The sequence below is a fragment of the Eublepharis macularius genome, chromosome 17 (assembly GCF_028583425.1).
Source record: "Eublepharis macularius isolate TG4126 chromosome 17, MPM_Emac_v1.0, whole genome shotgun sequence".
Classification (NCBI taxonomy): Eukaryota; Metazoa; Chordata; class Lepidosauria; order Squamata; family Eublepharidae; genus Eublepharis; species Eublepharis macularius.
Genome location: NC_072806.1, coordinates 29,583,487 through 29,596,490, shown reverse-complemented (window position 1 = coordinate 29,596,490; position 13,004 = coordinate 29,583,487). Strand labels below are relative to the sequence as shown.

The window sequence follows — 13,004 nt, the reverse complement described above, 5'->3', positions numbered from 1 at the left end:
AAGCAACTTTATTGTAGCATTAGCTTTCGAGAACCACAGCTCTCTTCGTCAGATGCTGGGAAGTTGAATCCGAAGGGGGCTCTCTGCTTGTCAGTATGGTTTTAAAGGGGGTCTTCTCTGCGAACCAGCAGTGCTTCCTTCCACAAAACACACAATATGCTCAGACACTGCGCACATCTATTATCAGTTTGATAAGGCTAAACCATTCTCTCAACTCAGTCCCGAAGCCAGTCTGTATTTGGAAAGAGGCGCTTCCTCATGTAAATTAATAAGTGAATGATTCATGTCCATTTTGCTTTACCGAAGGTACTGGTCTTATTGACATGTTTCTGCTCTGAAAACCTTCCCCCTCCTGGTATACTATAGATATTTTCTTAAGGCATAACCAGTCTGGACTACTGTAGCTTTTTAGGGGTGCCTTTCACATGCTGTCCCAAACCAGATTTCATCTCAAGAGTGATTTTTGCACCCTAAAAACCAAATTATTAAAGCAAAACAAAGAGAGCGTGACGTTCTCTGGCACTGGCTTCTGCATGGTAACTTGCAATGTGTATGGGCAATCCACAATGCAGCCCTCCTCCCAAAAGAGCAGCATTAAAATAATCAATTAATAAAATCAATTAATTAATAAAATAATTAATTAATAATCAAATAATAAAATTAATTAATCAATCAGGACAATCACCTCCCAGTGTTCAAATACAGCCTTCCCTCTAACCTCCAAATGCTAACCAAAAGGAAGAGTTTTCACCACCCAGTGGAAGAGTGGCAGCGATGCGGCCCACACTTTCGCTAGGCTGCAGCACCACCGTCAAAGAGGCCCTTCCGTGTGTGGCCAGCCACTTTCTCTGGGGCAGGACCTTCAGGGTCTTCCCATGCCTGGCTAAGTTTAAGGAGAGTTGATGCAGTGTAATGGTGGAAAGACTAGGTTCAGATCTTTCTCTGCCATGGAGCTCCTGCGATGAACTTGAAGCAGTCCCCATTTCCTCACTGAGCAGTTGCAAGGGGGTTGCCGTGTAGGTCTGCAGTAGAACAGCAAGCAGCTCCTTGAAGACAAACAAGATTTTCAGGTCTAAGCTTTCAGGAGTCAAACCTTCCTCTATTTGTATCTGACAAAGGGAGCTGTGACTCTCACAAGCTTATAGTCTGAAAATCTTGATGGTCTTCAGGGAGATACTGGAATTGAATCTACGTCACGGGGTTATTCTGAGGATAAAGTGGGAACCACATGTACCTGAACTCCTTGGAAGAAAGGCAGGATAAAAATCGAAGGCAAAGGAGAAGGCAATCCTCAAGCTATCCTGGCCCCAGACCATTTAGGGCTTTAAATATGAAGACCAGAACTTTGAATTGTTCCCAGTGTATCGATCAATCAGTACCTTTATTGGCATAAAACAAAGTCAGACAAAATCAATATTTGAATATACAAAATACAATCCAAAATCAATCACCTCTCCAGAGTTTAAATCTTATAGTCCCTAATTCTCATAGCAATCCAAAGAAATCTCGCTACTGAGACGGTAATTTGGGGGCAATGATCCGATAAAAGGAGGGAAACGAGTCTCACTTCTGGTAGGCTATACCTGTTAGGCGAAATAGAGTTAATTAGGGCTTCCCGTATTTGGATGTAAAACTCACATTGGAGCAGAATATGACCAATTGATGCCAGTTCCCTGGCAACTTGCATGGGCAAGTTCTTTCGTGGTAGGGCAAGTTTGCAACTCTTCCATAAAGAACTGCAGACAGGAAGCCATGAAACCTTGCTAACATAAAGGCACGGTGTAAATGTGGGGCTGTGAGCTGTGTAAAATAAGTCGCTGGAAGCCCGTCTCAGTGTGATAGTGATCTGTAGAGGAGAGCAAGTTTTGTCTGCAAGAGACCAGTAGCCGAATGTAGCCACCGTAGCTGCTATCAAATAGAAGGCACGCACATCTGATGGTTTGCACCTCCCCAGGACAGATCAGTTGCAGTTTCAGAACACTCTTCAGACGTCCAGTCTGAGCATCACTAAGAGCCAAGCTACAAGTGATGCCTGACACAGGTTGGACACTTGTCAGCTTCCTTCAAGTTTTGATGGGAAATGTAGGCGTTCTGGTTTTACAGCTTGGCTCTCCATTACAGCTGCAAGACCAGGACCCCTACATTTCCCATCAAAACTTGAGGGAAGCTGACAAGTGTCCAACCTGTGTCAGGCGTCACTTGTAGCTTGGCTCTCAGGCATGAGTGTCCCTGGGGCGAGGTCTCTTCTCTCTGAGTAAGGGTGCAACTGGCACTTGCAGCTGCACTGATGGGAAGCCCCCCAGGCAAGACCAGTGCTTCTGGGCCCCTCTCTGGATTAACTTCTGGGAGCCTCCCTGGACAACTTCTCCCAGCAATTTCATTTAGATGTTAAATGGCATGAGGGCCCAGATGGTGACCGGTGGATCGCCGCAGGCCAAAGGCTACAGAATAAGGAGCACTTGAACTCCCTTTTCAGCCAGTTCCTTCAGAAAGGACTGCAGCTGTTGCAAACTGGGCCCACACAGCCTTGGCCCTCCTGGCAGTGAAAGCTGCACAAGCAACAGGGATTCACTCCCCCATCCAACTCCCCCACTGGGAGTTCGTCCACCGTGGTGACCAAGTAGGGTTGCCAGGCATGCAGCTGGCAGGAGGGTGGGGGAGGGGGGTTAGATCCCTGGAAGAAAAATGAAGAAGGATAATTACACCTCATCTACTTTCAGGCAGTTCTTATCACAGAGTTCTGGAGATTCCTAGAGCTACCCAGAAACTATCAGCGGTGTAGCATGGGTTGCAGGCACCCGGGGCAACTCCTGGCAGGTGGCGCCCCTGTCACCACATGTGCACACATGCAAAGCATGCACACGCTCCCAGGACCATGCAATGGCATCACTTCCTGGAAGTGATGTCATTGCATAGGGTGCACCCACCCCCAGGAAGCGCTCCCACAATTTGAGCCACTCACCTCCCCGCCCATTAACTGGCAATGTGCTCCTGGCCAGCAGCCACTGCAGGAGCCAGAGGGCCAGCTCAGTGCCCAGTGAGCCAATTGTCCTATTGGCACAGCAGGCGGCCAGGGCGGCCTCCCAGACCTCCTGTGCACCCACCCGCACTGCCACCGCCAGCTCTGTGCACTCCTGGCCAGCAGTTGCTGCAGGAGGATCAGCTCGGTGGCCAGTGAGCCAGTCGCCCCATCGGCACGGCAGGTGGCCAAGGTGGCGTGTGCGGCCTCCCAGCCCTCCCGCGTGCACTGCCACCACCAGCTCTGTGTGCTCCCAGCCAGCAGCCGTGCCCACTGCCCTCTCTTTGGCAGCGCCTGGAGCAAGAGACCCCCCTGCCCACCCCTAAATAAGGCCCTGGAAACTATGGTAAGAAGGTCTGGCTTTACCATAGAGCTTTCCTAGAGCTACACGTGATTTCTTCTGGGTAGCTCTAGGAATTGCCAGAATTCCATAGTAAGAACTTCCTGTAAGTAGACGAGGCCTTATTTTTCTTTTTAGTTTTTCTCCTGCCATCGCTTTCATCAACGGCAAGCAATGAGACCTGGGGCACAGGGGTGGGACCTGGGGGCAGGGGTAGAATTCCTCCCCCCCCCCGCCCAGGGCTTGGCAGCCCTATGACCAAGGCAGTCCCACTACAAAACCCAGTCAGAAATCATATTGGAAGGGATTTAAATAGTCTGTATTCTCCTGTACCTCTCCAATTGCTACCACCTGTTCAGTCAGCTTGCCTAAGAATAGAATACTGGAGAGTGGCCAAAAGTGCTTAAAGTTGGAAGGGTCAAGCGAGGGTTTCTTCAGCAGTGGTTTCACCACTGCTGCTTTTAACAAGCTGGGGATGTTAAAGAGGCATTCATAATCTCTGTCAGCCATGCTGGCAAACCTCCCCCTGGCAGCTATGAAGAGCTAGGGAAGGCAGGAGTCAAGCAAAGAGGGGGAAGGTCTCGTCTCTCTAAGGATCCTGTCCACATCTTCGGAAATGAACGAACAGAAATGTCCTCAGTGCAACCAGACGCCTGAGGAATAGCCGCATTTATATTTGTAATGAATACTTTTCGGTTGGGAATGAATCTGAATGGTTGGCGCTGCAGAGCGCCTTCCAAACATGTCTCCGCAGCCTCTGACACACCTACCTCAAATCTCTCTGAAAACCACCAGCTTGTGTGCATGCTGTGGCTAGAAGTACTTTGTGACAGCCCCAGGGCAGCCGTCAAAACCTGAGTGATTCCAAACAAGGAAGTCTAAGCGTGTGGAATTCTCCCACAATAAATAATCATCGGGGAGGCTTCAATGCCGCCACTGAGATCACCTTTATGAGCTCAGGAAGGCACATGGTTGGGCAACAGGGTGGGTGGTAGTGGTACATCGATAGATGTCCTCCTCTGTTTCCAAAAAGACACACTCAGGTTTGGTCAGAATAGGATCCTGGTGGCTTGCCTCTCTCTGTCCATTGTGTCTTGTCTGCTGCTGAACTGCGACCCCTGGTGACAACGCTTGGACAGACCCTGCCTGTTTCATCTGTTCTGTCCCAGGTTAACATGTTCATCTGAAGGCAGGGGGATTCCTGGTCACTGTCCAGGCATTTACCAGCACCTGCACCATGATCCCCTGAGTTGGGAGAGAGGCACAGCTGAAGAAGTTGAAGTGGGGGGTGTCCAAAACCTTGGATGCATACAAAAAAGATTGTTGGTCCTTTGCAGGGCTTTTTTTCTGGGAAACGAGGTGGAGGAACTTGGTGGCGGCGCGGAGGGCAATCTCAACTCCCCTCTGCCTGGAGATCAGGGGGCGGGGCCACCAGCCATGTGACCATTTTCAAGAGGTTCCGGAACTCCGTTCCACCGCGTTCCCGCTGAAAAAAAGCCCTGGGCCTTTGCCTTTTGTAGCCGTTATATTGGATGATATATTTTGGATTCTTCCAGTTTTTCTTTTATGTGGCCCTTTGTTGTCAGTTTTAAAACCTAATTTTTAAGAAAGCACAAAAGAAAAGCTGTTCAGAAGACACTTGTGCAGGAGTAGACGTGATACCCTTTGCAAGATTTTTTTTAAAAAATATCAGAAGTTGGACCTGCAGCACCATTAGACCACCGTTGAACTATTAAACCTCTATTAACTCCTCCCTGGTCCCAAATTCACTTGGGCTGCCTTTTTGCTGTAGTTAACATGGAGCATCAACCAAGAAAGGAGAGATTTAAGGTCGATTGATAGCAAAAGTTGTCCAGATTTCAGAACTGCCCGGTGGAGTGAAAACAACCCCGCTGGGAGGATTATTGTGTGCTTAACAAATATCCATTTTATTACTGGATGAAGAAAAGGTATAAATAAAAGGATACTCTAACCACCTCAAACATTTACACACACGCACTCGCCTTTTTAACAAGCCTCAAACAAATTAAATTAAATTAAACGGAAAGGGATCTCCTTTGGTACTGTGGTTACTTGGCAGGTGTGAAGTGGCCGGGTCATCGGGAAAGAGCCAGCCTGTGACGTGGTGAGGGGCCTGAAGGAGAGCAAACGGGCTTCACTGCACACACACACACACTACAGTTTTCCAGCCAGCCATCAATTCCCTCTGCTGTTAGGGGGTAGGACGGGAGAGGTGCCATTGCAGCTGCTGAGGGCGCCCAGGTTGACTGGCCTCAGCCTCCGATAGAACTGCGGGGAAGTGGTCTGCAAAGGAGGCTCTCCCCCCTCCCCTCCCCCCCTTTTCATTTTCTGGGAGCCTTGCTACAAGTGACATTTTACACGTGAAGGATAAAGGGTCGTTTTCGCAAGTCTTTCTGGGAACTGAAGTTCCTCTCCCCCCCCCTTTTCCTTCTGTTCCTTCCCCTCGCTGCCTGAAGAGACAGAGAGAGCCTACGGCAACATCAGCTTTTGCAAATCGTCTTGCTGGGGGTGGGGGGGAATGCTCCGGAGAAAGCTGAGATAGTTGCAGCTGCCTGCCCCAAAGATCATTGAGAGCAGGCTTGTGACTGGAGGAACGATTTGTAAAAGTTGCTGTTGCCGCAGGCTTTCTCTGTCTCTTCAGGCAGCGAGGGGAACAAAAGGAAAAGGGGTGGGGGAGAGGAACTTCAGTTCCCAGAAAGACTTGCGAAAATGATCCTTTATCCTTCACGTGTAAAATGTCACTTGTAGCAAGGCTCTCAATCTCATTCTCCAAAAATGTTGCTTGATTCGCCTTGAGTTTGGTCTGGAAGAAAGGCTAGTTAAAAATGCTCTAAACAAACTGGTGGTCCCCGGCCCTAAGGAAGCCCGCCTCGCTTCAACCAGGGCCAGGGCCTTTTCAGTCCTGGCCCCAGCCTGGTGGAACGCTCTGTCAATGGAGACCTGGGCCCAGCGGGGCATATTATCGTTCTGCCGGGCCTGTAAGACAGAGCTGTTCCGCCAGGCGTTTGGTGGTTGAAGGGGGCGGTGCCATGTTGGCCTCCCACCTTTGGGATGGGGGGTTCTCCCCACCATTGCACCTTAATGTATTTGGTTAATTTATTTTATTATTGTTTATTGTATGTTGATTTTAGAATTATTGTTTTTATTGATTTTAACTGTTGTTCACCACCCAGAGCCCCTGAGGATGGTTGGTTTATAAATCGAAATAAATAAATAAATAATAAAAACATGTGCTGTTGAGTGCATCGCCCAGTTTGTGCTTCTGCACAGCTCCAGTTCTTCCCACGTGCCCCAGAGGTCAGATCTCTCCCCAGCTCCACTGTCCTTGGCGGTGACGCAGGAGCCTGCGAATGAATACTTGTGGTTTCTTGCAGTTCATCATCATCAGCTTCATGTCCAGCCCAGTGGAGCTCCGGCTTTTTGACTACACGTACCCTTACTGGACGATGGTGCTGGGCTACTGCATTGGGTTCTCGTCTTTCATCTGTGTTCCTGCCTACATGGTTTATCGACTGGCAACCACTCCTGGAACACTTAAAGAGGTAGCTCTCCTGCACCAGGACTGATTGCTGCAAGATGCAAACAATTGCATCTCCCCTCCCAATTGCATTGAGTGTCATTCTCTGTGGAGATCTGGGCGAAGCTCTTGTGGCTGTCGGGCACTTGCTTGATTTTTCATCTGTCCTTTTCATGGTTTTTCCAAGTATCATCTTTTACAGCCCAGTTCTTGCCCAAGCTGGTCAGATGTTCTGATACCTTTCATAGTCTTTGAACAGCTGTCATACAGTAAACACTGGCAGCTGCAAAATCAGTGGTGGGTGGATAGCTGAAACGGTCCTAGAAAAATCCAGCCGATACTAGATAGATGGGGTCTGGTGTCGAAAAGGCCGTTTGCTTTTCACACCTAAGCGATGGCAATAAAATAATCACATATTAGATCTCCCATATTGAAAATGATGGCTGCGCATTATGTTGTGCGCTTACAAATGATTAAGCCAGAATGGCATACGCTGACCCAGAGCCCCGTGCATGATAATTCGGGACACCGGGTGTGTCCAACACTGTGAAGGGTTTGTGGAAAGGTGTGTGTGGGGCAAGGAAACTGGGATTCTTCTGCTAACTTCAAAAGGAGCATGGCTTGACATACCTTCTATGGGGTCTGCACACCCAGGTGGTTCTTCACAACATGTGCACCCTTGCAGTGGGAGGGGCTCAGTTCAGAAATCATCATATTACTGCCAAAGCTCCAGACATTCTGGCTTTCAGACATTCAAATTTGATTAATAGCTCTGCAGAGCAATCACTACAACAGATAATACATATACATTCCATTAAAAATGAAGAATGAATGAAGTGCATTGCAAAAGGCAAGAGGGAGAAATGTGGCCAGTGGAGTTATTTTTTGTTCAGAAAGGACCCCCCTCCCAACCTAATTCAACCTAAAAAGCAGCTCTAACTGTGAACCTTGGGGATTGCCACCTTAACGCAGCAGCTTTGGGGCAAGCAGATGTGTTCATGCAGAAGTGCATCCAATTCAGCTTCCCCGAAGATGACAGAGGCACTGACCGAGATCCGGTCAGTTGGGCTCGTGCTTGGCAGATTTTTCCTTGCCCTCCTGCCCACCCCAGTTTGTGGCACAAGTCATCCAGAGCTCTTTACTCTGGAAACGCCTCTTGGGCCACACCTGTGCTGTGTTGCAGCTGCTTAATATGAGGAAGAGGAGGGAAGAAAGCATCGGGTCAGTTTTAGGTTCTTCTCCAGCCCAGTGATCCTACATGCAATACTTGCTTCTTGACTGTTTCTTTTTCCTTCTTCCCCACAGCGTATTCTAAAAAGCATCACTCCAGAAACCGCCACAGAGATTCCCCTGGGGGACATCCGAATGAATGCAGTTTAAGCAGCCGTTACCATTTTGGTGGATGCAGGGGAGGCGGGAGTGCGGTGGGGTGAGCGCTCCCTCGCTCCTTGCTTCGTGTTGCTCTAAGCTCCTCTGTTCTCAAGAACTGAATCTCCACCCAGAAGAGGAGCACACTAACCGGGGCCAGACCTCCATGCATTCCCAATGAAGAGACACTGGCTGCGCTTCCGAGTCCCCAGGAGCGCTCCGGTTTGTTTTGAGAATGCATTCGTGGGAATGAACATCAGCACTTCCCAAACGAGATATGGGATACCTGACTGCATGCCGCCACCCAACAACCGTTGCAAATTAGGATTATGTTTAGAGCCACGCATCTGTGCCAGCATCCCTTTTTTGCTCTGTGTGACCCTCTGTAATGGACCTTGCTGTATTTGCTTCTAAAGATCTCAGTATTTTCAACCAAAAACCAACCCACCCACCCAACAACCTAAAAAAACCAACACATCCAGTCCCACTAGCCAGCCTTCGTCCAAGAAATACATTTTTATTGCTTGAGTAGGTAAGGTAAAGTGTGTACAGAGGCCCCCATGAAGTCCCATTTCATGGGGTGTTCAAGGCAAGTGAGGAACAGAGGTGGTTTGGCCATTGCATTCCTCTGCATAGCTGTCCCAGTCTTCCTTGGTGGTCTGTAATACAAGTACCAGTCTCTGATGAGATCGGGCTTATTAGGGTTGGTACTACTGCCTGAGTACCTGCTCCAACTCTACAAGGAGGAATGACCAAAAAGCCCAGCGCAAGAGCTGAGTTTATGCGATCAGCTGGCTTCTCATTGCAGATTGCAAATTAAGAGACTGCACATTTGATCGTGTTCCTCCTAAGAGGGAAAATGCCATCCTAGAAAACCAAATGCAACAGGAGAAAAGGGCAGGCTAGAACACTGTTCTCTGATAAGCTAATGTCCAGTGTGCATAGATCGCTGTTTCCATTTTTAATGCAGGAGCAATCAAACAGGAAATCCCACCTCTGCTATTTGAAAAGCTACCCTGTGATTCTGCCAATCACGTGGCTTGGGTCTGTGGGTTCAAACAAGCCACCAAGTTGCTTGAACCCTTCAATGCCAGACAGCTCGGTGGCAACTTGTCCGTTCACCAGCTTACCCATCATTACAAGGAAAGCGAAATGTTAGACCCTAGGGAGCGACCATCTTGCTCCGTGAAGAGTGGGGGGGCTACCGTCCGAGTCTCTGCTCAGTTGCTTGCTTCACTTACACCACCACCCTCTCGCTGTGTGTTGTACAGTCACCATCCATACTGCTGTGTTCTCTTCCTATCCACCTTCCTTTGCACAGCATGGATGTGTCCCTTCCTTGTACAGAGGAAACCACGTGTAAATCACAGCCACGTTCCACAAGCAGATGTATTCACACAGCACATCGGCCGCAATCCACAGGCAGCCATGCTGTATAGTCACATCCTTAGGAATAATTATTAAAACAAGTTTGACTGTGGTGCTTTTTCACATGAGAGCCGTGGAGCTTTTTTGAAATCTATGGATGCTGAGCCAATCCAATGTTGTCTGCACAGGGTCTGGACGCAGCGTCAGGCCAAATCCTCCAGTGCGAGATGGAGCTGCTTTGCTCTAGAATGAAAACAGTTGTGATACCTCCTGCCACCACGCTGAAAGAGCAACAGGAGAGTTGCAGGCACAGCTTAAGAGTGTTGCGTGTTCCATGTGCGCTCTCTCGCAGTATCACCTTCCAGGCACCTTCAGTTGCAGATTTACAGCAATATTTGATAAAATATTCAGTCGTTGCAAAGGGGAAGCAGCCTAGAGGTAAAGAAAGTTTGCTGCACGATACCAGAGCAGCTTCTCTCCTAAGACAGATTTATTATTTTTTAATAACTAGCATTAAGTTCCAAACCAGTAAGTTGGTGGAGCTACTGTGTGTACAGGTGTGTGCATTTCTGTTGCAGCACAACATTTGTGTGCAATTACATTGACAAGTGGGCAACACCAGCGTAAAAGATTAGGATGTATTTAGGCACTTTGACACTGCAGTTCTGGACCCTCAGCCCTACTGAAACTGCAAGGGAGTGGAAGGAAACATTATTAAATCCACAAGCAAATGAGCATAGCCGACCAAGATTTCTTGTGCACAGGCTAGCGTTTAATAAAAATGTGGCCTGCCCCAAGAGGGTCAATCTGGGAATTTGCAAAGCCCTGCCAGCTATCATTCCTGGGTGAACTGGTAACCATGTTTTCCTTTCGTATGGAAAAATTAAACTGGAGTTTTATTCTACAAAACATATTCCTCTCTCACTTGTAGATAAAAAGCACCTGTATTAAGTTATGCTGCTGCATTAGTTATGAATGTCCCCCTCCCCCCAATGCTGGATTGTCAGTCTTCAGTATGTGCCTTCCAACGTAAATTGTTACTGTAATAAATTTAATATCACAATAAAAATGGCAGTTGTGTCCCCCTCTGACTGTCTAGTGGGAAATAATTTACTTAGATTAAAACGGTCTCTTTGACTCTTAGGGCTCAGCAAGCCGACATGCTCAGCAAGCCAAGTCCTCAGTCAACCGATGTGAGTCCAGCAGTTTCTGAATGCTCAACTTTCAGGGACCCTTTGTCTGCTGAAGCATCTGCCATGCACCCTTTTAAAAGGGGTGGGGGGAAGAGTCGGTTCTTGGCTCACAACAGGGCACAGCACGAGCCTGTGGTGACTCAGTAACCCTGCACATTTGAGTTGGTGGTGGAGGGCAAGCTTTAATTCAGGAGACGCTAGAGTCCCTGGTTTTCACATTGAGGTTCTGCAATAACAAATCCAGAGGAGTTAGCCATGTTAGTCTGTAGTAGCAAAATAGTAAAGAGTCCAGTAGCACCTTTAAGGCTAAGCAACTTTATTGTAGCATAAGCTTTTAAGAGCCACAATTCTCTTCATCAAATGCATCGTCAACTTTCGAGAACCACGGCTCTCTTCGTCAGTAGTTCTCAAAAAGCTGACGATGCATCTGATGAAGAGAGCGGTGGCTCTCGAAAGCTTATGCTACGATAAAGTTGCTTAGTCTTAAAGGTGCTACTGTTTACTATTCCACAATAACAGAGACTCCTTTTGTACACTATCATTGTGAGGGAGAAGCAATGATCCAGACTAGAGAAGCAGAAGTTTGGTAAGCAAAATGTCTTTACAATTTTTTAATTAAAAAATAAAACTCTCTCCCACCCATGCTAGAGTCTTAGTGATAACTTTCACACAGTTCGATTAGCCATTCAACAAGGAACATTTTTTACCCACGTTATCCTGGTTCCCCACCAGCACCAAGGAGGCAACATCCGCATGGACACAGACAAGCCTCAGCCAACAGCACACAATGGATTCTCTTCCCTGCTTCCTTTCCTTGCTTCCATACTCCGTTTTACAATAACACCTCCAAAAGCGACACCGACACTGCTACACCCTCCAGGCCTTGGTCTCATTCCTTCCTCCCTTCCTGGTCATGCACACACATCAGCTGCTAAACCTTTACCGACATAAACAAAAGAAGCTCCCCCAGTACAAGACCCAAGGTACTCAGTGGACAAACCACACCTAGGGGATTGATTATACAAAGCATACACAAAGCAGAAATAATTTAAATAACAACTTATAAATCATTCAAAAGTGCAAAGTGACTAGTGTTCTAATAAACAGTAATAAATATTTAAAAGTCATTACAAAAGCCTATCCACGCTTTACAGGCAACCAGGTTACAAGGATAGGCACGGACAGATGATTACTTGGTTATCAGCGCCATCCTAAACAGACCTAAGCCCACTGTTTTCAGTACTTAGCACTGTGAGGTAAAATGGCTAAAGATCTTAATAATTTCAAATTAACTACCTTATAGCTTTACTCGGGGCTTTTATTCTGGGAAAAAAGGTGGTGGAACTCAGTGGGTTGCCCTCGGAGAAAATGGTCACATGGCTGGTGGCCCCGCCCTCTGATCTCCAGACAGAGGGGAGTTGAGATTGCCCTCTGTGCCTCTTGGCGCGGAGGGCAATCTCAACTCCCCTCTGTCTGGAGATCAGGGGGCGGGGCCACCAGCCATGTGACCGTTTTCTAGAGGTTCCAGAACTCCGTTCCACCGCGTTCCAACTGAAAAAAAGCCCAGGTTTTACTTCTTTTACACATGTACACATACGTGAAACTGCCTCCTACCCAGCCAGGCCCTTGGTCTATCCCAGTCAACACTGCCTACTCCGACAGCAGCTTTTCCTATCACCTGCTACCTCACCTTTTAACTGGAGATGTCAGGGACTTTTCTTGGGACCTTCTTCATGCAAAGATGAAGGTCTAACATTAAACCATAGCCCCCTCCCTATGCAGGGCTGCTGTTTTAATAGAAATCAACCTTGGAAGGTTTGAGTGGCATTTACCCCAAAGATGTCAGTCCTCTGATCTTACTTAGTGGTGTGCTCCCTTCTCTCTGCCCTCCCTGAACATTAATATCCAAGGTTCATCTCACCAGCACAGTGCTAAGATGATAGGAGAAAACATCTCTATTTCTGGAACTGGCAAAGACACTACTACTATCTCCTTGACGACAGCAAGACACAAACTTCCTTTCTGAATGCTTCCTGGGACACGGGATGCTTGAACACAAAAGGCTTTTAAGAAATCACACTTAATTAAGAAAGATAAATATTGGCACACTTAAACATTCCTTTAAAATGTCTGATACAAACCTGGGGAGGAAAAAAGAGCAAATACAACGTAGGCCCT

General features: G+C 47.7%; 1 protein-coding gene across 2 annotated transcripts in view; it reads left to right on the top strand.

The window, feature by feature from the left end:
* Positions 1-10,713, top strand: part of SLC6A4 (solute carrier family 6 member 4) — a 47,878-nt gene extending 37,165 nt beyond the window's left edge. For both annotated transcript variants that reach the window (XM_055001664.1, XM_055001663.1), the window contains exons 13-14: positions 6,755-6,922; positions 8,203-10,713. In XM_055001664.1, the coding sequence (XP_054857639.1) occupies positions 6,755-6,922; positions 8,203-8,277 (243 nt within the window). In that variant the 3' untranslated portion in view covers positions 8,278-10,713. The remainder of the gene's footprint in view (positions 1-6,754; positions 6,923-8,202) is intronic.
* Positions 10,714-13,004: the final 2,291 nt, after the last annotated feature.